This window comes from Pongo pygmaeus, chromosome 23 (genome assembly GCF_028885625.2).
Source record: "Pongo pygmaeus isolate AG05252 chromosome 23, NHGRI_mPonPyg2-v2.0_pri, whole genome shotgun sequence".
Classification (NCBI taxonomy): Eukaryota; Metazoa; Chordata; class Mammalia; order Primates; family Hominidae; genus Pongo; species Pongo pygmaeus.
The window spans coordinates 47,662,923-47,686,983 of NC_085931.1; the positions used below are offsets into that span (position 1 = coordinate 47,662,923).

At 47.2% G+C, this 24,061-nt stretch overlaps 1 protein-coding gene across 1 annotated transcript in view; it reads right to left on the reverse strand.

The window, feature by feature from the left end:
• The window catches only part of CACNG2 (calcium voltage-gated channel auxiliary subunit gamma 2), a 143,756-nt gene extending 126,914 nt beyond the window's left edge, over positions 1–16,842 (reverse strand). The window contains exon 1 of the mRNA XM_054470123.2: positions 15,445–16,842. Coding sequence (XP_054326098.1) covers positions 15,445–15,655 — 211 coding nt within the window. The 5' untranslated portion in view covers positions 15,656–16,842. The remainder of the gene's footprint in view (positions 1–15,444) is intronic.
• Between the last annotated feature and the right edge of the window lie 7,219 nt (positions 16,843–24,061).

The window sequence follows — 24,061 nt, forward strand, 5'->3', positions numbered from 1 at the left end:
TCCAGGCATGTGGCCACCTAGAATAAAGGTTATCTTTTCCAGATTTCCCTATAGCTAATGTGTGGTCACGTAGCAAACTTCTGCCCAATGAAACTAAGGCAAAAATGTTGTGTGATACCTTCCAGGAAGCCTCCTTAGGAGCCAGGTGACAGGTGCCCGTTGCCCTTGTCTTTTTGTGCCATCCTCCACCTTGATCCATGGGATGTGAAGGCAGTGGCTGGAGCTCTGGCAGCCCTACTTGACTGTGAGGTTGAAGGACCCACTGTGGGGATGATGGAGTAGGGAGCGAGCAGGGGTCTGCATTGTTAACCAGTTTGTGGGGCCTCCAGACCAGCCTTGTATTTTACACTCCCAGATTTGTTTACTTGAAAGAGAATAAACTTTTTGTTTTGTTTAAGCCACTGCTAATTTAATTTTTCTGTTACTTGTCATCAAATCTAATCCTTCTTGATACAACATCTAAAAATCTCTTCCAGGCGTACTATTCCAAGGTTGTGACACTAGGTTGTGAACAAACTCTTTGTCTTATTTAAACCACTGTTAGTTTTATTTTTCTGTGGCTTATTGTCAAATTGAATCCTTCCTGGTACAAGCTCTAAAGCCTTTTCCAGGTGTGCTGTTCTGAGCTTGTGGCATTAGGGGAATTCTTTGGGTAGACATTCCCTGTGGTTGGCAGAATAACAGCCTCCCAAAGATGCCCACATCCCAATTTCTGTAACCCGTGAGTGTGCCACATTGCATGGGAAAAGGGATTAAGGTTGCAGATGGAATTAAGGCTGCTAATCAGCGGACTGTAAGAGAGGGAGATTATCCTGGATTATCTGGGTGGGCACGTGGTAATCCCCAGGGCCCTTAGGTGTGAGGGGGGAAGCAGGAGAATCATGAGAAGAACTCTGTTCAACAACTCTGGCTTTAAAGATAGAGGAAGTGGCTACAGGCCAGGGAAGGAGGCAGCCTCTAGGAGCTAGAAATGGCCAGTAAGTAGATTCTTCCAAGAGCCTCCGGAAGGAATGCAGCCCTGCCCAGTGAGACCCAGGTTAGACTTCCAACATCCAGAACCATCAGATAATAGGTTTTTGTTGTTTTAAGCACTAAGTTCGTGTAATGTATTACAGCAGCAACAGGAAACACACACTCCCACTGGTATATAATGGGTAAAATGAGAATCCTAACACCCATGTTACAGAGTGTGTCGTGCAGCTAGGGAAGGTGACAGACACGTGGTCCTTAGCCCAGGGCCCAGCACACAGGAGACTCTCAAACAGTAGCTCTCGGGGAAAATCACTCTTTCTTCTTATATCTCTGGTCACCTCCTTTAACCTTAAATGATAATGTTAGCTGAAATGGGCTGGGTGCAGTGGCTCACGCCTTGTAACCCCAGCACTTTGGGAGATCGAGGTGAGGGGATCAATTGAGCCCAGGAATTTGAGACCAGGCCTGAAAACATAGCAAGGTCCCACCTCTTAAAAAAAAATTCGCTCGATGTGGTAGTGCACACCTGTAGTCCCAGCTACTCATGATGCTGAGGTAGGAAGATTGCTTGAACCCAACAGTTTGAGGCTGCAGTGAGCCATGTTTGCACCACTGCATTATAGTCTGGGCGACAGAGTGAGACCCTGTCTCAAAAAAAAAACAAAAAACAAAGTAGCTGAAATGAAATGGACTGATAGAGGTGCTGGGACTGAACTAATGGCTTTCCTAGATCTATGCGCTCTGAATTTATTTGGTGCCTGGGAAGAAGGTGGTTATCCTCATGGTAGAGGCAAAGAAACAGGCCCAGCCCTCCAGTAGCAGGGGTGGGATTTAGATCCGCGTCTGCCAGAACCCGCTGGCCATGCTCTGAAGCCTTGCTTCTCAAACTGTGGTCTGCAGACCTGTGGCATCAGCCTCACCTGGGCACCAGAAACGGAGTCTCAGCCCCCACCTGGAGCCCCAAATCAGTATCTGCATTCCAGCAAGATCCCCAGGTGATCTGTGTACACATTAAAGTTTGAGGGTGCTGCTCTAGACCAAGTGCTCTGCTCTCTCCTTGACCTCATCCTTTTGGGGACAGTCTTGGGTGATTTCATTCTCTTCATCTGCTTTGGGCCTGTCTCCTTTGTTCTACTGTTGGTGAACTCCTATTCATCCTGCAGAACCCACTGCAGAGGGCCTTTAGGACCTCTTTCCTGACCTCCTCAAATAAAGTTGCTCTCTTTTCTTGCCTTTACTTGTGCCTTCATCGAGTCCCTGAGCTCACTGGTAAAGGTTTTGATACCTGCCTGTCTCTTCTAGGTTTTGGTCTCCTTCAGAGCAGGGGCATGTCTTCTGACACTCAAAAAATATTTACTAAGCACCTACTGTGTGCCAGGCAGTGCTCTGTCCCTGGGCTATGACAAGTAAATAACACAGACAAGGACCCTGGTCTCATGGAACTCACATTCCAGTTAGAAATAATACACACAGTAGACAAACAAATTCAGAGAATGTAAAATCCAATGAAGAAAATAAAATCAGCAAGAGAGACCGGGAAGAGGAAGGGCAGACTCTCCTCGGCAGCTGATTTGTCTCTGTGATCTGTGAACTAGCACAGAGCCTGGCTTACATTAAACATTCAAAAATTATCAAGTTAATTCAGGTCTGACCATTCTCTGAGATTCAAACGACAGGTCTTTAAGTTAATATTCTTTCTGGGCAATTACTGGACAATTTTTCCTACCCAGAAAATGAAAATTTCTCTCTTCTCCATGAAGCCTTCCAAGGTAGAAATGAGAAGTAGTAAGTCTCTCGGTCCTGCAGCAGGTCTCCCTCTCATCTCTCTGCAGCCAGCACCAACAGCGTGGCCTGTCGCCTTGGCACCTGGCATTCAGTTATTGAATAAAGCATGCCACGTGGCTGGCCACCACAACAGGGCGTGCTTCCCGAACTGGGGTCAAGGTCAGAAAATGTCAGCCTCTGAAAGGAAGCTGCCAGGGTGGCCTAAAATGGGTGAACGTCTCTCTCTTTAAAAGCAACAACTCACCCTGGGGAGGTTCTTTAAAAGGGAGTAGATGAGGCTAGCCTTCCACCTGAATCTTATCAACAGGCCCTGCTCAGGAATGTGGGATATTTATGCATTTATTTACAGATGCACGGCTTTCTTCCCTCTGTCTCTGTGAGCTGCTACACCCTGTCTGCGCTGGTGTCATTTTAGTTCTGTCTTCAGCTGTCGAAAGACAAAGACTCTACCTCTAATTTGCCATAGGTGTAGAGGAGGATTTGCAAACTTTGACGCCTACAGAGGCCAGGAAACGGCCACGCACGGTGGAGCAGAGCAGCCATGTAAGCCACGTAAGACACTCAGGAGCAGTGGGGACTCAGGGGGAAGTGCAAGGCACCTGCCGCATGGAAGAGACATCTGCTGCCCAGCTCTTGCTGATGGCTGCCAAGCAGGGATAGGTCCCAGGGTTACAAAAATCTTTTTTTTTTTTTTTCCCCAAGGGAACCCAAAATGTGGATTTTTATGGGAAAGTTTTCAATTTGTAGAACATTTGAGGGCCAAGCACAACTTGCTTGCCAATCACCCTTTGCAACTGCTGGTGTCATAACTAATAAACAGACCACTGGTAATGACAGCACCCGACATTTGTCAAGTGCTCACTGTGTGCCGGCATCTCGGTAAGCACTCTACGTGGAGCATCCCACCAAAATTTCACAAGCAGTTTGGGAGGGAGACACAATGATTATCCCCATTTTACACGTGAAAAATAGACTTAGGCTATATTTCTTGTCCAAGGGAACATAGCTCATAAGTGACAGGGGTGGGATTTGAACCCAGGCTGTCAGATGTGAGCTGACATGAACTCCAGGCCTCGCTGGGAGAGAATGCATCCTGATGATGATGATGATGATGATGATGATGGGAAAAATCTGAGATTAAATAGGCATCGTAATCCCAGATGTCAAGCTTTGTGCTATGTCTTTTTTCTATATTCACTCATTCATTCATTCAACAAACATTGAGCAATCTCACCGTATAATCATTGCTTTGTGATGGGGTCTCTGCCCAATCTCATCCCTCATTACTAACACCTTCCCCTACCTCCTCTCCCATACCTGGTTCTCCCGCAATAGTATAAACCTCAAGTGGTCCCCTAAACACTTCATGCTTGTTCACACCTCTTCCTAGGACAGCACCTGGCACATGGTAGTAACTTGGTAAATTTTGTTGAAGAAATAGATGAGGGAACTTATGATCTAGAGGAAGACACAGGAATGGAAACAAGCAACATAAAAGATATTAGATGCTGGGATCTGGAGGGAGCAGATCCCAGGTGGGAGGGAGCAGGGTGGGAGGCAGCAGAGAGAGGTGACAACTTCACTAAGTCCTGGAGACAAAGTAGGATGTGGCTGGGAAAGGGGCCTTTGGGCAGAAGGCAGGGGAGAAGGAGTATCTGTATTCACTTCCCCGCCTTCACAAACTGCAAGGAGACTGATGTCCTTGCATTTTGAGGGAACTTCTGTTTTCAAAGCAGTGAGGAAATCTGGCAGTCCCTTCACTATTTCCCCACCCTGCCCTGGATAAGCTCAAAATGCTGAAGACTTCATCATGCAAGGGAGTACAAACAGCATTTCTGTTCAGCATTGCCCTCAACATCTGAAAGAAATTTATTTATAGACTTGGGGGCCAAGAGAAAATGGAAGATATAATTAGTGTCATAGAAGGCTATACACAGGTTTTGGGGTTGGACAGGCTTGGGTTGGAATCCCAGCTCTGCCATTTGCTGTGTGACCTGGGGCAAGTTACTTAACATCTCTGAGCCTCTTAAGATGGAGTTAATGGGTATCACAGCACATATCTTCAGAATTGTGAAGATTAAATAAGAGCCTCTGGAGAGCATCTAAAACAGTGCTTAGCACAAAGGAAACACTCAACGAACGACTACCTATTATTATTATTGTTACTATTAGTATTGAAGTGATGGCAGAACAGTTGTTTTGCAGGATTACCTACTCTGCAAACATGGTGGAGGAAAACGGAGACAAGAGCTATCAACACTAGGGAAAATTCAGGAGAAAGGATAAAATGTGTCCCTTATCGGAGATAGAGAGATCCAGGTTGGGGGAAAATATGATAGAAAAGAGTGCATACATCCTTTAAGCAGAGAAAATGAGAGAGGAGAGCCATGGGGCAAAACTGGGATAAGAATCGGTCTAGAGGTCAGCAGTGGCTGGTCTCCAGTGAGTTTTGCCTGGCGCAAGGTCAGAGAGGCTGGCACTGGGGCATTGAAGTTGCATGATGGAGGGGGTGGCAAAACAACGGGTGGATTCTTCCTACAACGAGGCTCCAGCAACCATGCACCTGGGATCTTGTACCTGATCCCTGGCATGCTTGTTAGCAGAAGGAAGGCTACTCAAGGTCAAAGAAGTTCAGGAGAGAGTGAATGAATATAGTGTCAGTAAGGAAGTGGGACCGCACTCCGCAAAGGCAAACCCAGGGCTGCTAAGTCAGTGCCTCTGGGCCCGGCAGTAACTAACAAGGATTACAATCGAGAGAAAAGACGACTGCTTCCCAGCAGGCAGTGACTTATCAGCTTTTATGGCAAAGCTGGGGCCCAGGAGGCACCACAGAGGACCTCCCAGGTTGCAGGGGAAACACCTGCTTGTTATCAAGCGTTTTTCAGCATGTGGTTTCAGCCAAGCTTAGGAGAAAAGACTGGTCAATAGATGCCTGGAGTTTTTGTTTAAAAGCCCATCTCCTTCACTAGGTGGGCAACTCCCTGAGGCCAGGCCCCATCTCTTTATTTGTTCATTTGCCACCTAGCTCCCAAGCACTTTCTTAGTGCCAGAAATTAGACAAGACTTTGGGGAGATGGTGATGGACAAGGCAGACATGGTCCGTGCCCTCATGGGGCTTCCAGTCTTACAGGGGGACTCAGGTCAGGAACATGTATGTGCTAAAAAAATAAAAATAGAAAGCTAAAAAAGAAGCCAGGCGCAGTGGCTCATGCCTGTAATCCCAGCACTTTGGGAGGCTGAGGTGGGTGGATCACCTGAGGTCAGGAGTTCAAGACCAGCCTGGCCAACATGGCAAAACCCCGTCTCTACTAAAAATACAAAAATTAGATAAGCATGGTGGTGTGCGCCTGTAATCCCAGCTACTTGGGAGGCTGAGGCATAAGAACCACTAGAACCCAGGAGACAGAGGCTGCAGTGAGCCGAGATTGCACCATTGCACTCCAGCCTGGGCAACAGAGCGAGACTGTCTAAAAAAAAGAAAAAAAAATGTTAAAGAGGGGGACAGAACTTGGGGGGCTACTGTAGACAGGGTGGTCAGGAAGGCTCCTTGAGAAGGTGATATTTGAATAGAGATTTTCTGTAGCCACATATTTGTAATGGGAGGGCCTAGCACATAGCATGTGTTCAGTCATGCTTGTTATGCTGGGAAGTGAGAAGAGAAGGGGAGACTGGACGTCCCTCTATTGTACATCACTTACAATCTCCCTTCTCCCCTTTACTCTCTGTTTACTATGACTAACTTAGTGCAAGTCACCTGGCCACTGCAACCACCTTCTCACCTGCTCAGCAAGTCTCACCAGCCCCGACCCACTCCTCATCCCATCCATTAAGCCCTCAACAACCAGTGACCTAGACAGTGGAAAAGCCAGTTGTGATGATCCTACCTGGCTTCCTACCTTTCTGGGCTTCCCTTTTCTTTCATGCTGAAACACAAATGTCTCTGCGAGGCATTTCTGTGCCTTTGGGGCCACATCTATGCTGCCTTCCAGCCTCACTCCTCTCTGCTTTCTACCTTCCATGGGACCATTGGCATTGCCAATGCCCAACACATGGGCATCTGTTTCTGCACATGCTGTTCCTGCTGTCTGAAGTACTCTTTCTTTCCTTAGCTTGCTCACCCATACTTTGCATCCTTGAGAACTCAGTCCTCCCTGGCATCCCTTCCTCCCCAATCCCTGTGCTCCCAGAATCCCCTGTGCGTACATTTCATGCTGTGCAGTTATCATCATCTGTTCACTGAGGTATCTCCTCTACTAGACTGAATTCCTTGAGGGCAGAGATTGAGTCTTTCAACTCTATCCTAGAATCCCACACAGTACCTGGCAAATACTCGGGAACAGTTGTTGGAAAAGAGCAACCATCACCCTTTTCCTCCTCAAGCAAGTTGCTGGTAAGGCCACATTCTGCTTTATGCTGCTTCCTGAGTCACGGGGCAGGCACCAGCTGCATGCTGGAGAAATCCTCTGGGCTCTCTTAGCACCCTGCCTACGTTTCTCCCTGCAGCAAGATAGCTGACCGTCTTCTTTTGATTCTAAGGCACATATTTTAAGTTGCAAGATTTTTGAAATTAGAGTGTATTTTATAATTAATGTGGAGCATTAAATTTGTCCCCCTCTCCCCTGAAGGCTGTTTTTTGGTAGATAGGTCATTTTACAATTAGCGGTGTCTTAGAACTGAGAGAATATGGAACTGGGAGAATAAAGCCTTTTATGTACCCAGGAGAAAGGACTGGGGGCTGGCTAGGCCATCGCAGCTCACCAGCAATCCCACAGCTAGTGACATGCATTTCCTGGCATTGGGGAGCACAGTTAACATTTCTTATTCCTATTTTCAAAAAGTCTGGTGTTATAACTGAGCCTCCTTCAAATTGCAGCTGAAATCCTCGATAATTCTAACTGATTGTAAAATATGCCAAGAATCTGTCTGAATTTGTGGGAGGATAATAAGGAGAGGTGGCACTAGGCTATGGGGCTGTCTCAAATGTTTAGGATGAAACAGAGCCATTTTGCAAGATTTTTATTCTTTAGGGTCCCCTGCTAGGACTGCCCTGGAGGGTCTTGGAAGCAGGCTTAGGAACTTGTTCACCACTGCCTCCCTAGGTTTCACAAAGGGCGGGTACCCACTGTCAACACATTTTTAAATTTAGTTGATTGAAAGTTATTTGAGTCTATTTCTACCCTTCTCTGAACTGTCATGTGTAGTTGAAAAGCCTAAGAAACCACTGTATTCAGATCGGCGTGGAAGCAGAAGCAGCATGGCAAAGCAGGAAAAGAGCCAGGCACAGTGGCTCACGCCTATACTCCCAGCACTTTGGGAGGCTGAGGTCGGAGGATCACTGGAGGTCAGGAGTTTGAGACCAGCCTGGCCAACATAGTGACACCTCATCTCTACAAGAAGCTTAAAAATGAGCCCGGTGTGGTGGTTTGCGCCTGTCGTCTCAGCTATTTCAAAGACTGGAGCGGGAGGATCACTCGAACCCTCGAGTTCAAGGCTGCAGTGAGCTATGATCGTGCCACTGCACTTTAGCCTGGGTGAAAGAGGGAGACTCTGTCTCTTAAAGAAAGAAAGAAAGAAAGAAAGGAAAAAAAGGAAACAGCTGCTCTAATCCTTACAACTACAAAGGCAGGTATTTTTATCCCCACTCTGTAGGTGAGTATAAGTCACAGAGACAAAATCGACTAACCCAAGGTCACACAGCTTATAAGCAAGAAGCCAAAAAACATAACAGAACAGGACCCTTTAACAAGACTAACAAGCCCTTTGGGTCCTGACCACTTCCACTTGCCCCTCCCACCCCATCCAGCATCACCTCCCTGCCACTCCCCACCCCCACCCCTCTCAGTTTCCTATCCACCCTGGCCTTCTCTTGGTACTTGTCTCATTCCTTCCTTGCCTATCTCTGGAAATGCTGCCCTCCAACCTGGAACGTCCTTTCTTCCTCTCTTCACCTGGGTTAACTCCTATTCATCCTTCAGATCTTCACTCCCATCTCACCTCCTCAGGGAAGCCTTCCCTGGTTAGCTAGAATCCCAGTATTATGAGCTCACGTCTCATGCATCTCCTGTGAATAGCACTTATCAGAGCTGTAATTTATATACATGTGAGATGATGTGAATTGGGATTCAAATAATGTGAATCGGGGTTCAACAAGGGCAGTGACCCTGAAGGACGCTGCTTCCTATGATGTCCTCACCTCCTGGCCTAGTGCTTGGCGCTTTACAGGGGCTCATGAAAGATTTCACCAATAAAATAAATGAGTGGAGGAATTGCCCCATCTATGGCTGTGAACTAACCTGGAAACGTACAATGCCTATTGCATTTGAATATGGGTTTTTGACCAAAATACTTATATTTGAGGTTAAAAGGAGACATTATTTTTGATGAAATATTTCTTGCATTATCAGTCTGGATCTATATCTTCTCCTCCCCTCGACCTGAAAGCGAACACTCAAGGGAAGCTCTCCCCCAGGATCTGTGACAGACACTTTAGATGGTGTGGAGGGAGGAAGGAAGGTGTGGCCAGGATCTATTTAGAGGACTTGCACCCCCGGCACTTTCTTCTCAGGCATTTAGTTTCTCTCCAAGCACTTTTTGTTTCCATTATCTTTTTTATTATTGTCCTTTATGCATTCAGTCTCTCTCCCTCTCTCTCTTTCTCTCCATCTCTCTCTCCCTCCTTCCATCCCTCCCTCTTTTCTCTCACTCCCTCCTCTGTATTGAGTTCATTATTTATTTTTTAGAATGTTAAAAAAATTAATGCTTTGGCTACCACAGCTCACCATGCAGGAATAATAATCCTTCGGTAGTATGAAGGAACCACCCTTTCTGGACACCCACACTGTAGCAGGCAGTAGTCATGGGTTCATTTATTAACAAGGTAGATTGACTTCTTGCACTGTCATGATTGCTGTGGGCACAGCAATGAGCAGAACAGACGAAAATCCCTGCCCTCATGGAGCTGACAGTCTAGTGATGAGAGACAGACACCACATATAATGAGTAGAGGACAGAGCGTGCTACAAGGCGGTAAGTACTCTGTAAAAATAAAACAGCAAAGGGGAATGGATGAGGAGTGCAGGTGGAGGTTGTTGATTGCAATTTCAAATAAGATGATCAGAGAAAAGGGAGGACAGACATCCACTCATTTAATCCCTAAGCCAGCAATTGCCCTTCAAGGAGGAGAATATGCCTCCTTTTTTTCCAGATAAGGAAGCTGAGGGTTAGAGGGGTTGAGTAACTTGCCCCAGATCACACAAGGCTGCAGTGCAGGAAGTGAACCCAGGTCTGTGTGGCAACAATTCTTTCAACGAGACCACAAAAACTTCATCTGAAAACTTCTGTGAGTTACGTAGGATGTAAATTTGCTATTTTCTGAAAATGCTTGAAAACATAAACCCATGGATCATTTACACTGGGGACATCTCCAAAATGAAAGGACAAAATAAAGAGGCACATGGTGAGTTTGGCCTGAAGTTCAGGGTTAGAAATTGACTGCTGCATTTCCTTAGACTCAGCTACTCAGCTCACAAGAGGCGTGGACCAGGGCACAGTCGTCGTCACCCTGAAAGGTGCAAAGCAGCTCAAGATGGCAGCTAGGAGGGAGGGGTATGCAGGGGAGTCACTGGGTTGGAACTCAGGCTTCCTGAGATGCTCAGGTTGAGTGCTCAGTGAGGGATGCTCAACAAGATGCAGACCAGATAGAACAGTGCTTATTAGTGAATATAAGCGGGAGGCCACTGTGGCTCGGGTCTACTGCCCAGAGTGCTCTGGAGGCTTTCAGAGTGCATGGGATAGGGGGACAATGTAGCCTGATGAGTCATAAGGGGCCTGGATTCAAGTTCTGGCTCTGCCACTGCCTGCCATGTGACTTTGGTGTGTTGTTCACTCCTGTGTGCCTCATTCAGCTCGCCCGTTAAGAGGAAGCAAGGGCAGGGAGTGTGGTGTGAACTGACCAGGACTCCAGGTAGAGGAGCCGGGTTTGGCTAACACAGTGAGAATGGCTAGGAATGCTAGGCCTGGCTGTATGGAAAAGCTGCTGGTTAGAACCCAAGCCTGAGGGAAAGTTGTCAGTTCTTTGAATTGGATAGGAGGTTTGTGAAAGAGTAGAAGGTTCTGCTGGAGCTAAACAGGGGTGGGCCATTCTAAGGCCTGCTCTCTGCTCAGAGGTGTCTGTCCTGGGGAATATTAAGATCACAGTGAACTTTGGTATACTTTAAAAGCAGAAAAGGGAAGAAAATCAATTGGTTGGTTTTTTTTTTCTTTCCTATAGAGGCTGTGTGCATGGATCATTTTTCTTTACCTTTCCTTGAATAATTTGCCTTCACTATAGCCAATTAGGAGCTGTGCAGCCTCAATGACTGACTCCTTTTGAATTCACTTATCTTATAATAGTGGATTCATGACTCATTATTATTCTTATAAAAAAAGAAGTTCCAGGAAGAACAAACAAATCATTCTGACTTCCGCACCCCCTTCTCTCCCTGTCTCCTTTCTCTCCCTCTCTCCTTTCTCTCCCTCTCTCCTCCCTCTCTCCCCACTCTCCTCCCTCTTTCTCTCTCTCTCGATCACTTGGTTGCCACATGTCCTCATGATGTTTGCATTCATCTCAGTAATTTTAAGAATTTCTGCATCCATCCATTGATAAATATTTCTTATGCACTTCCTGTGTGCAAAGTACCTAAAGAAAGTCAAATTATCTTGGGAATTATGGAGCAATACTTGCACAGTGCGAAGGCCTGTTAGTACCTTCCAGATTCAGCGCACCCATGCTAGAAGTCAAGCGTGTCTGGGAAAGGCTATTGGCTTTCCTAAAATAAAAGATGAATCCTTTTTTTTCCGGCAGAATAAGAGAGCCATGGCTGAGTGGAGCGTGGAGCACTGTATCACCTCAAGGCCATCATGAACTTCGAAAAGATGATTTGGGACCATTGAGACACTTCTTGCTCAAAGACAGCAAGGATGTAGAGTGGCTGGCAGAGCGCCTGTGAGCAAGCAGCTTGGTGGGGGCAAGAAAGAGAAGCCACTGATGGATGAGGAGCTCAGATATTCAGCAGAGGGAATTTGACAGCCTGGACAGAGAGTAAGATTTCTGTTCTGCCTCACAGTAAGGCAAAATGGACAGAGGGGGAGAGAAAACACGGAGTCTGCTTCCTCTACAGACCACATTGTGCCCGCTATTGGCTCCACCTCTGCAGGTCTGGAAATCCTTCGGGGGAGCCACGGAGCCAGGACAGAGGGGAGGAAGGCATAGGAGAGAATAAGCACCAAGAGTGAATTTCTTGCTGTCCCTGGAGACGATGTTTCCTTTAGGTGACAACAGAGGCTAATATCCTGAGCAGCAAGCCACCAGGCAGCCTGGAGACACCTTGCTTGAACAAACTGTTTTAGCGTCTTGTTGTAGATTTCACTGAATTCCTCTCTGAGAGGGACAATTCATCTCTCCATGCAGAGATTCTTAATTCAGCTTTCTTGAAAAGTTTACGAACTTCTGTCACTCTCCACCTACCTGTATCCACATACACACTGTCCTCCCCCACCCACGCTCCTCGAATCCCCCTAAGGACACCAGCCTGCTAGGGATTTCAAGTTCACACACACACACAGACTTTTCAGTCTGCAGAGAGAGAAAATAATGGTGGTGTTTTTTTCCCTGGCCCTTCTCCCTCTCCCCCGTGCCTGTCTCTAACAGGTGGTCATGTCTCTTCTCATTCTTCAGCAGACTAGTTAATTTCAAAAGCAGCCTTAGAGGCAAGGACATTTTTTTTTCTATTCTCATTTTCATCAAGAGGTGAATGAAAATAATCACCTCGGGAGACAAAAAGCCCTAATGAAAACTAGACAGCAAAAGAGATCAGAGGAAGACAGGGTTGTTTTTCATCTGGAGTCATTAGCGGCATCTTAGAAAGAAGATGTGAAATCTGTTCACAACTTCTCCGGATTGGGCAGAAAACAAAGATTAAGTGGTTAAGGGGTGGGGGGTGGGGGGATCTTTTTTGAAAGTCCAATTTTTCACACAAAAGAAACACAAGTTGGGGAAACCTCAAGCACTGACAACTTGATCTCCATAGAGAGCGACCCCATTCTGAGTGCTCATAAAAGCAAGCACACTGACAGCCCCCAAGGACTGTCTACGCCAACTTCCAGAAACAACTGAACTTACAGCCTTTGGAGATCAGTGCAGTCTTTGAAAATAAGAGGCTTACAATCTCCAAACCACTTCCTAAGTGGCCAAGGCCCAACTTCCTAAGGTGGTCCCAGGCCTGCAAAGCTCCAATTGACAGAGGCTTTGGAAATTAAAGGCCAGGTCAAAAGCGGGCCTGGAGCTCCAGCCCTTCCTGCCCTGGCCATGGCTACAAGTGGAAAGCGAGTATCATCCCTGAGGAGAGGCTGGCAGGGCTCCACAGTACTGCCTGGGGGTAACGAGGCCCCGCTGGGGAGAGTGGCCCAACCCACAGTGCCTGTGCGTATCACACAATCCTTGGGAAGTGTTGCAATTCTAACCCTTTACAGACGATTCAGGGAGAGAGGGAGTGTGCAGCTTGGAGAGAAAGTTAAAGGGGGTGGGCAGCACATTTGGGGGTGTGGACATCAAACAGATGGAATTTTAATGAAAATACTTAAGCCTTTTTAATGCACGAGTGATACAAAGCTACCTCTAGTCTGTTTGCCTTCTGGGAATTACACAATGTTTAAAAGATCACAATATTAAGAAGTTGGAAATAAAACACAGATTTAGAAAAGTATATTTATACCAACCCACCCATTTCTGGGTGTATTTATGGTAAAACAATGTCTTGTCTCTCCTCTAGTCTCTTGGCTACCTATCTCCCTCCATCCATCTAACTAAAATCCAAGGAAAGCAAATTGCCACTGTGATCATTTCCCTAAAGCGGTCCTCATTCACTTTGCTTTTCTTCTCTTTTGGAATAAAAGTCTGTCATAAATGTTTAATTAAATGGAAGTCTTTCCACTGTTAATGACTAGCTGTGTGAAAGGCTTTTCATTTTTTTAAGGAGGGGGTGTGTGTGTGCGTGTGTTTAAAACAGTCCCTATTAATTTCCTGATATTGATTCTCTGGCTGGGGAAGAGCATATAGTATTCAGCATAGAGCTCCTCTGCAGAATATGTTAAAGACAGCGGTTTGGATTGAGAAAGGGCACCAAATGCAGTATGCGTCAAATAGACCATCGCTCAATGAAGTCACTTAGCTATTCAAAACATGTTCAGCCATCATTCAACCGTTTGCACCAAGAATGTTGGGAGGGGGGCATAGGATTCGTGCTCTTTCCCAGATGTAATCATTTCCGAAAGTGTGGCTTTTGCTCAGTTTGGGTTAGACCCTGGGGCCACATCAGTTTCTCTCTCACTCATCCATTTCCCTCTCTTCTCCCCCATCTCCTGGTGTCAACTCCCTGCATCACCATCCCATGTTGAGCTTAACAAACAATCCTGCAGTCCTTGCTTCCCGACGCTGCCTCAAACAGCCTCCAGTATGGGTTCATATCAGAAGCAAAACACATAAGCCTCCTTTTCCCCCCACATGGAAGCATATGTATCTCTCTGTGCACGTCTATCTATGGGTGGCTGTAGCTTGCACACACAGACATATATAGCCATTCAAATGCAGTCCCTCATATTAAAGTCTGTTGCCAAATACAGGTTGGATGACCCACAGGAGTTTTTTTTTCTGTGCTTATTAATGTGTCCCAGAAGTACATGCCTTCATCCATAGCATGATCCCCCAGCCTTTACACCGTGGCGGCCCCTGTGCCCACAGCACAGACACACATGCCTCAACACTCTGCAAGATCAAGGCAAACAGCTGACACCCCCACTCCCCCCTCAACCTCCCCATGCCCTCGCCTCCCTCCCTCCCTGCCTGCCTGCACAATGTCTGATTCTCAAGCCGGCTGCAATGCTGACTCTACTAGCTTCTGGCTGACAGACATGTCACTCTGTGGAAGCCTAACCCGCAAGTGAATTGCTGTTTATTAGAACTTAGGCTTGTTTCCTGTGAGAGACGTATGCATTTTTAGACTTTGTAAACGTTAAAATACACAAATACACACACGCAGCCAGCCACCTCGAATGGTATGTGTGGCTCATAGACATTACGAGATGCTCTTGAACTCAGCTTGAGATCCTGGAATAATTAGGATTTACCAAATAAGGATTCTTAGAAACAACATATTCTTTTTTAAATAAGGAGATTTGCAGATGGTGGTGCGTCTAGGACTTTTGGGGAGTAAGGAGAAGAGGAGGGAAAAGGGAAGAGCATTTTTGAATTCTTCATTGCGAAAAGAGAAACAGCATACACAGAAGCAATTATTTTACCCTCTCATAGATGGCAATGAGAAATCGGATGGTAAATCCTAATGACTCTAAAGCAGGCAGAACACCTTTGACTTTTAGAGACAATCTCTTGTCGTTTTCACCATGTCATAGATTATTCCAATGAGGATGTTTGAGGGGAAGAGGGGGCGGCAGAGGCGAGGGAGTAGAGTATGGGTTTTGCTTATTGATTTTCTTTCCTCTGAAACTAACCCAACCAACCTTGATTGGTGGTGGAAGGAGTGAACTAAGAAAATGGTGGAATGTAAAGGGGACTTATTTGGAGGAGGGTGGGGAGGGGGGAGTGAAAGGGGAGGGGTGGGGTGGAGAGGGGGGAGGAGATGGCAAGTCAAGTACCTTCTAGGCAGCAGGTTCTCCATAATCCGGAATGGGTCATAACTTCCTCATTCTTTTTGCTGGTTTCATTCTCACTGACACTTTTGGTCTTGCAAACCCCTCTGGAGTAGAGCCAATAGTCGGTTCCCACAGCTATGGTCATCAGGCTGAAGGCAGCGAAAGCACCAACGGTGGTTAAAAGCATTTGAACACCTCGATCAAACAGCCCCATAATTCTTCATTATATAAACACCCAACCGACTTCTGGTTCTCGGGAGAGTGTGTGTGAGGGTGCAAGTACTAGAGCCAAAAAAAATAAATAAAAATAAAAATTATTCCACTACTAATATAATGGATATATGTATGAATAGAGAATATGGAGAGTTATAAAAAAAGGGAGGTAAGAAAGCTCACGGAAAAGAGTGTAAATTATAAAGATCACACGGGAAGAGGCTTGCCTTTTGAGATCAGAAACTGTTCCAGTTGCAGTGTTGTTTTTTTTTTTTTAAAAAAAAAAAGGAAAAAAAAATAAAAAGACACCCCCCACCCCCCCAAGTGAGATGCCTTAATCTCTTTTTCTAAAATTCTGGTCTCCAGTTTCCATATGTGATAGTTAATTTGGAGATGGCTTCCACAGTGAACCAGGGAACAGCCGAATTCTCAACACCATTTCTCATGGTCGGGACCTAGACAGTTAGAGATTGTAAGAGCCGAGATGCAACCTTCGGTCTTCGTTCTCGGCTCTGCGGCCTGCGCCATGAAAATCCTTTGCTTCGCCAGTTCTCTTCCTTGGGGGATCTCGGAGCTTTCGTTTCAGACCAGACTTCCCAGTATTCTGTAAGCCCTTGAGCTCAGCTGCACAGGTGCGGGGGTCTCGCTTTCCATGGTTTTGCCCGGGCAGCGGCGGCGGCGGCGGCGGCGGCGGCAGGGCGGGCAGGCGCGGCGGCGGCGGCGGCAGCAGGACGAGCAGCGGCGGCGGTTATTGTTGTTGGTGGCGGGGGTAGTGTTGGCGAAGTGGGGAAGAGAGGGGGTTTCTCCCGGAGAATCGAGGCGGGTTTCCCTCCCCCTATCTGCAAAGCTCCTGGAAACGAGGGAGCCGGCGTCTTGCTGCAGGGTGGGCCGCGCGCCTGCCCCCCACTCGCTGCCGGCTGGGCCCCCGCGGAGGCGCTCCCACCTACTGCATTACGGGTGGTGCTGAACCGGACAGCTCCCTGCGCCGCCCGCTCCACGCGCTCCCCGGCTCCCAGGGCCGCCCGCCAGGAGGGGGGCGCGGGCCAGAGTCCTCCCTCCCGGGGCAGCAAGGCCAGCGCAGAGCGGGGGCCGCCTTTCCTCTTTTTACCCCTCTCCCAAATCCTAAAATGAGCGCTCTCCTGGGCTCCCGGAGCTTAGAGGAAGGCGTAGCTAGAGATAGCTCGCTCCCTCTCCCTCTCCCTCTCTCTCTCTCTCACTCTCTCTCTCTCTCTCTCTCTCTCTCTCTCTCCCCCCTTCCCTCCCCCCTTGGTGTTTCTTCCAGCTCAGCCTCCTTCTCATTCCATCTCTACGTGCCCAGAGCTTCAAATACAACCCTCCCATCACAGTCAGACGGGCACAAAACTTCAACCAGCCGTTTCTCTGCCTGGAAGCGGCGAACATGTAACCTGGAAGGGTAATTACAAACACGTCTTTATGTGTTTTTTAAATCATTGTTTTCACTTTGCTTTGCTGGGGATTTGTTTTATTTTGTTGGTCCGTTAGATGTATCTTCTTTCGGTTTTCCTCTCTCCTCTCTTTGTCTTTCTCTGGCTTACCAGGGGGTGTGCATTGCTCTGTCTGTGTCTCTCTGTAGTTTTCCGTGAAATTCCAAATCTTGCTTCTACAAGCAGACATTTTGGAAAGATTATTCGTGGAAAAGGGTGCAAAAGGGCGACTCGTAGCTGGGGCTTGGGCAATGATTTTCATTGCAAGGATAAACAAGTTCTCAGGGGAAGTGGGTGAAATGTGAATCCTTCTAAGTATTCTATGTCATTCATAAACTGGTTCGGAAGAGATAAAAAATCTTCCTTCTATGAACACTGGAACACCGAAACCCTCCCCTCTTCCTCAGAAGAATCATTGTTTGTGGGTTAATTACAGTGTCACCTCTCATTTCTCTTATGTGCAACTTTTCCTTAATGTGACCTCTGGTAGAAAGAAGCACGTTAATTCTTGCTGCTATGGATTACATTTTTTTCTCTGATCACTTTTATAGTTAAGTGAGCAAGAGCATATGAGGCATGAGATGGGTTCATGTTTTTGATATTTTGTGTGTGTGTGTATTGAGGCGGGGACCCTGGAGAGGATGTGAGTATGATGAGTCAATTGAGGCAGGGGGAGTTGAGATGTTTCAATCCCATAACTCAATTATTCAATACTTTCTTCTCTCTCCCTCTACTTTTTTTCTTGAGATTATTTGCTTGACAATTTCTCAGTGATCTGGTGATTATCAGAGGTATATAAAAGATGAGTGAATTAAAAACAGTCTTCCTTGGTGTAAAGTCCATTGCCTAACTTCCTTCGCTCAGCTCAGAGTTGGTCTGCAGGTATGACCAGGTGTATTGTTTTTGACATAGAAAAACTACCTGTTTCTTCGCCCAGCACAAAACTTCCTTTCTCCCACTCTGTTCTTTTCTCAGAAGGGAAAGGCTCCTATGAGGGGCAATTGCTGTGCTTCTGGTATCTGGGAGAGGGTCCTGGTGTCTGGAGAACAGAACCAAGGATTCTTCAACCCCTGCTAAGGTACCTTTGGGGTACAGCAAGAGCTATATTTGCAGGCTGAAGACTTCTCCAGTTTGGTTTCTTGTCCTGTGAAGATGGGGATGGTTACTGGAATGGGGAAGGCTAATCTGCTGATCCCATACAGCAGGGAACCTAGCAAGTTCAGCCAGTGGCTCAGGTGGCTGATTTTCTTCTGTCCTTGAAGCAATGGTGAGGGGCAGGCACCAAGTCCTCCTCTTAGATAGGCTAAGCCTTTTGGGGGGAGTGAGAGAAGGTTGGGGGTAGTCACATGAGCCAAAGAGGCTTGCCCTCACTTATTGCTGTCACCTTGGTTGTCTTTGACCTGTCCAAAAATCCCTTTAGACTGCAGATAGAGCCCTTCTTCTCATCTCCCTCCCCCTTTCGGACCAACCCCTGAAGGTTTTGCTCAAAAGGAATCAGTAACAGAGGCTCAGAAGCTTCTGTTTGTCCACAGAATCTGCTAACGTCTTAGCCACTGACAGCAGCTGCAGCTTTAGCAGCATTTGATTAATCTTCTGGCCAGATGATCGTTGAGAAAAGGGAAAGGGGTGGGGGAGGAAAGCAACAGCTTTTAGGCTGCCAGCATGGACAGTGCAGAGACTACCGGAGACAGAATGGGCCTGGGGCACAGCTTGACTCTGCTACTCAGTAATGGCATAGCTCCAAACAAGTTAAGTTCCTAGAGCCTCAGTCTTACCATATGTTAAATGGGCACTTTAGCACCTACCTGTTCCTTTCTGAAGTTCCTCCCAGCTACTGCCAAGCCACCCATCCTATTCAGACCTCCACCATCGCACTTATAGCACATAATTGTGTATGTGTTGTCTCTTTCACTTATTTGAAAGCTCTTTGAGGTCAACAGCTCTGTCTTGTTTACTGTTATATCTTTGGGACCTGGAGTATAGTTTTATACATAGTAGATACTTGATGAACAATGGCTGGAGTGATCACAGTAAGGATTAAATTGTAGACGTGAAGTGCCTGACACATAGTATGCACTCAGTAAGTGTGGGTTTTCTTTCATTTCTCCTCCCCTCTTTTACATCCAAATTGGCCTCCTCCTCCTTCTCCTACTCCTCCTCCCCTCCTCCTCCTCCCCCCTCCTCTTCCTCCTCCTCCGCCTCCTCCTCCTCCTCCTCCTCCTTCTTCTTCTTCTTCTTCTTTTCTCTTCCTCCTCCTCCTCCTCCTTCTTCTTCTTCTTTTCTTCTTCTTCTTCTTCTTCTTCTTCTTCTTCTTCTTCCTCCTCCTCTTCCTCTTCCTCTTCTTCTTCCTCTTCTTCTTCTTCCTCTTCTTCCTCTTCCTCTTCTTCCTCATGGGGTCCCTCTGTATCACTCAGGCTGGAGTGCAGTAGCATGATCTTGGCTCACCCACAACCTCTGCCTCCTGGGTTCAAGCAATTTTCCTGTCTCAGCCTCCCGAGTAACTGGGATTACAGGTGCCTGCCACCTTGCCCAGCTAATTTTTTGTATTTTTAGTAGAGCCAGGATTTCACCATGTTGGCTAGGCTGGTCTTGAAGTCCTGACCTCAGGTGTGAAGTCCTGACTTCAGTCCTGACTTCAGTCAGCCCTCCTTGGACTCCCAAAATGGGCTGGGATTACAGGCGTGAGCCACCGTGCCCAGCTTCCAGCCTCTTTTTCTATATGGTTCCTGTACCACACCCCCCCCCTTCCCAACCTAGTTCTTCTCCTTAGGTCCCTTCTGCTCACCAGGCAAGGCTACCTGGGAAGAGCTGGCTTGGTACAAGCCCCGTTGGATGGTTGGGACACACCAGGCATACTTAGTACTTAGTAGTTGCTAAATGGATGCCATTAGGGGAGCAGCTTTGTATGCCCGCATTTGGTTACTTGGGAAGGGCTTAGAGGAAATTAGCTGAAATGCCACAGGCCTATTTTGAGCTGCTTCTTTGATGTAGTGAAAATAACATGGGATTTCAGCGCAGCAGACCTGGCCTTGAAGCACAAGGCTGCCATTTCCTCACATTTGACCTTGGACAGTCATTTAACCTCTCTGGAAATTTGTCTTTTCATCTGTCTAGGAGAACCACAGATACGAGCATTATGGTGTGGTTGTCAGTGTTACATGTTAATAGCATGTGAAAAGCTAACATTTGTTGGGCATTTGCTATGTGCCAGGAACTTACCTAAGCTAAATCCCACAATGATCCTATGAGGTAGGTGCCATCATTATTCCCATTTTACAGATGAGGAAAACTGAGTCACATAATGGTTTAAGTATTTGGCATAAGGTTCCCCAGACAGTAAGTGGCAGAGCTGGGAGTCTAGTCCAGCAGCTTAGCTTGAGAGCATCTGTCTTAAATGCTGTGTCTTGACCCAAGATATGAGCTTTCTGAGTAACGGTATTGCACTGAGGCTATTTACTCCTCATCCACAGATTTGCCAGGCATTTGTGGAGTAACTCCTAGGAGCCAGGCATTTTCACACAGATTCTCACACATAACTCCCCAACAATCCTGCAAATGCATATTAATAACTTTTCCTATAAGGAGAGTAAACAGAGGCTCAGGGAGGTCATCTATCAAGTTGCAAGGTCATATTTCAAGTAAATGTAACAGCAGATATTTGAACACTTTGCACTGCTTCCAGTTCTACTTCCTACAGGTCCAGAGTTTATTCGTTCAAAGAATTGAGCACCCACTGTGTGCGACATACCATGCTAATTCCTAGTGATGGTGAGTAGGACAAACGTAGTCCCTGCCTCCAAGAACCTACAGACAAGCAGGAGGGGTATACAGATGAAGAATGACCACATCCAAATAAAGAAAATAATACAAAGGATATTGTGAGGCCATGGGGCAGGGACACCAAACTCAGCCTTAGGGGCTGAAGGACATCTTCCCTGAGGACGGGATATTTAAACTGACGTGTAGGAATGAGAAAGAGGTACCTAGGCCAAGCTGGAGGTGGTTACAGGGTGCAAGGGAAGCTGAGAAGAGGAACATTTCATGCTGGGAGAGTAGTTTGTGCAAAGGTTCAGAAGTGTGAGTAAGATGATTGGCCAGTTTTGGGGGAAAAATACTAAGTATGGCCGATCCTAAGACAATGATAGGAAATGTGTTAGGCCAAGCACCTGGAGACCATGGAGGGGAGGTTGGAGGATGAGCAACAACCTGGAAGAAGCTGGTGGGATATGGAAGGAGAGAACCAACCCTGGAGGCAGGAAGACAGTGGGAGATAGGAAGGCAATTGCTGCTGAACTCTAAGCAAGAAGTGATGGTGGCTTGGACCAGCACAATGGCAATGGGATGGAGAAAAGTGAAGGTATTCGGGGTATTTGGGAAGAAATTGATGACTATTGGTGTCCATTACTGAGATGGGCAACTGTGAGGCAGGAGCAGGTTGGGGTGTGTGTGGGGGGCGGGGGATGATGCAGGAAGGTGGGGAAAGCCAAGAATTCTGCTTTGGCCGTGTATCCAGTTTTGCTACATTCTATTATCTCTTCACTCCCTGCTCCCAGCCTATATCTTCTTGGCATGTGAATTAATTAATTAGCAATGTAAAGAACTCATAGAAAAAGAGATTTGGGCTGTTCACATTGTATTTCCAACACTTGGAACACAGCCTAGCACACAGTAGGTGTTCAATCAAAATGAATATCTTTCTTGCTATAAAATTTCAAATGCATGTCTTCTCTGTGTCAGGCCCTGTGCTGAGGTACAAGGGATGAAGATGGGATTAAAATATCATAATCAAGGAGGATTGGAAAGTACATAGCTGACCCAGGGCATGCCAGCCAGCCTGGGAGAGGGGTGGGTGTCTGGCATTCCCCACTGTGTGTGCCCACAGTCCCTGTGTTCATCCTCTTGTGGCACTTCCATGTTTTGAGTTGCTGTTTCGTGTCTGAACTCGCCTGGCGCATCAGTTCTCACAGCTGTCGATTCCCACAGCTAAGCAAGCCTGCTCTGCTCTCTAGGGCTACAGAGCTAGTACGTAGTAGGTCTGCACTGCTTATTTGATGAATAAATGAACATAATGAAGGCATGGGCTGTGGAAGTCCAGGGAAGGAAGCATTCATTTCTGTCTTGCAGTGTCTCAGAAGGCTTTGGGGATAAGCTGACCCTCAAAGACCAGGAGAAAAGATCACAACTGGTGAAGGAACAGAGGAGGGCATTCCAAGCATGGCAATCACACATACAAGTGCAAAGAGGCATGAAGCCGCACGAGGGACCTCAAGGAGGTTGGTGTGACTGATGGGGGTGGACAGGAAGGCTGGGGCCCAATCCAGAGAGACTGCTGTTCCTGGGGTTAGGGACCATCCATCAGCATTGCTGTCCTGGAGCCCTTGTCCTGCCAGAAGCAAAGTGGGAAGAGAACAGACTGTGCCATCAGAAGGCCCTCGGTTTGAATCTCAGCTCTCTGCTGCTTATGCTTCATGACTTTAGGCAGCGATTTAATCCCTCTGAGCCTCAGCTCTTCCTCACTTGTAAATAGGGACCTAGTTTGTTCTTCTTGTAGGCCCTTTGCACTTGCTGCCTCCCCTGCAGGAATGCTTGTTCAGGTCTTAGCTTCCATATCACCTCCAGGGCGGCAGTGCTGGTCACTCTGGATGACACTGGCCTGCTTTGTTTTCATGATCACAGCCTCACATTCTCTTGTTTATCATCTGAAATCTCTTCTTGCCCACCCACCTCCCCCAGGACATCAGAAGATATCTATCTTGTTCATTGCGGTATCCCCAGTGCCTAGAAAGTGCCTGGAACAGCATAAATGCTCAGGGAATATTTTCTAAATGTATGAATAAGGTTATGGTTGTTGGGATTAAGCAAGGGAAACCCTATTTACGTATTTGGAAGATAGGAGGAGCAGGTCTCTAGAAGCCCCTGAACGTTGGTGGGTGAGTGGAACTTGGGGAAATGAGGGTGCCCTGAGTTGATGATGGGGTGTGTGCAGGAGTGAGGCAGAGTGAGGGTCAGACTTGGGGAGGTGGCGCTGGCCTGGTGCCACCCTCGCTGGTCCCCCAGGGCCTGCTCTTCTCTCTCGGGCCACAGAGTTGCTCAGCCCCATGCTGGAGCACCTACTGCAGAAAGGTCTAAATGGGGCTGTCGGCCCCGGGGCTGGGAGGGAAGGAGATGTAGTGAGATGGCAGGTTTTACTCTTACATCTGGGAACTGCCCAGAAAACCTCAGGGAGCCCCAGGGTCTGATGCCAAAGGAGGCTGGGGTGGTGGGCAGAGCAGAGCTGACCAAGCTTGGAAAGTGGGATGTGTTGAAGGGGAGTGGTTAGCTCCAAGCCAGGTAAGAACAGAAAGCAGAAACCCTGGGTATAGCCATGTCCAGAACAAGAATCCCCACAGAGAAGTCACTTTCCCACCCAGGACAGGACTGTCACCCCAAAGAGAGTCCTAAGCCACCAAGCACACTAGCCTTTCACCCTACCACCCCCGGGCTGGTATGGGATTTCCCCCAAAACTAAACTACAGCAAAGAAAATTCCGATAGCAAATTAATCACAAAGTTACAGATTAGAAAAAATGAAATAAAAAATGTGCACATAAAGATGCAGAGGAATAGCAAGAAGAAGAATATGAGCAGGCCAGGTGCAGTGGCTCATGCCTGTAATCCCAGCACTTTGGGAGGCCAAGGCTGGCCAATCACTTGAGGTCAGGAGTTTGAGACCAACCTGGCCAACATGGTGAAACACGGTCTCTACTAAAAATACAAAAATTAGCCCAGCATGGTGGTGCATGCCTGTAATCCCAGCTACTTGGGAGGCTGAGGCAGGGGAATCACTTGAATCTGGGTGGTGGAGGTTGCAGTGAGCCAAGATTGCGCTACTGCACTCTCGCCTGGGTGACAAAGTGAGGCTCTGTCTTAAAAAAAAAAAAGAAAAAAAAAAAGATTGTGAGAGGGGCCAGGGCAGGAAGCAGG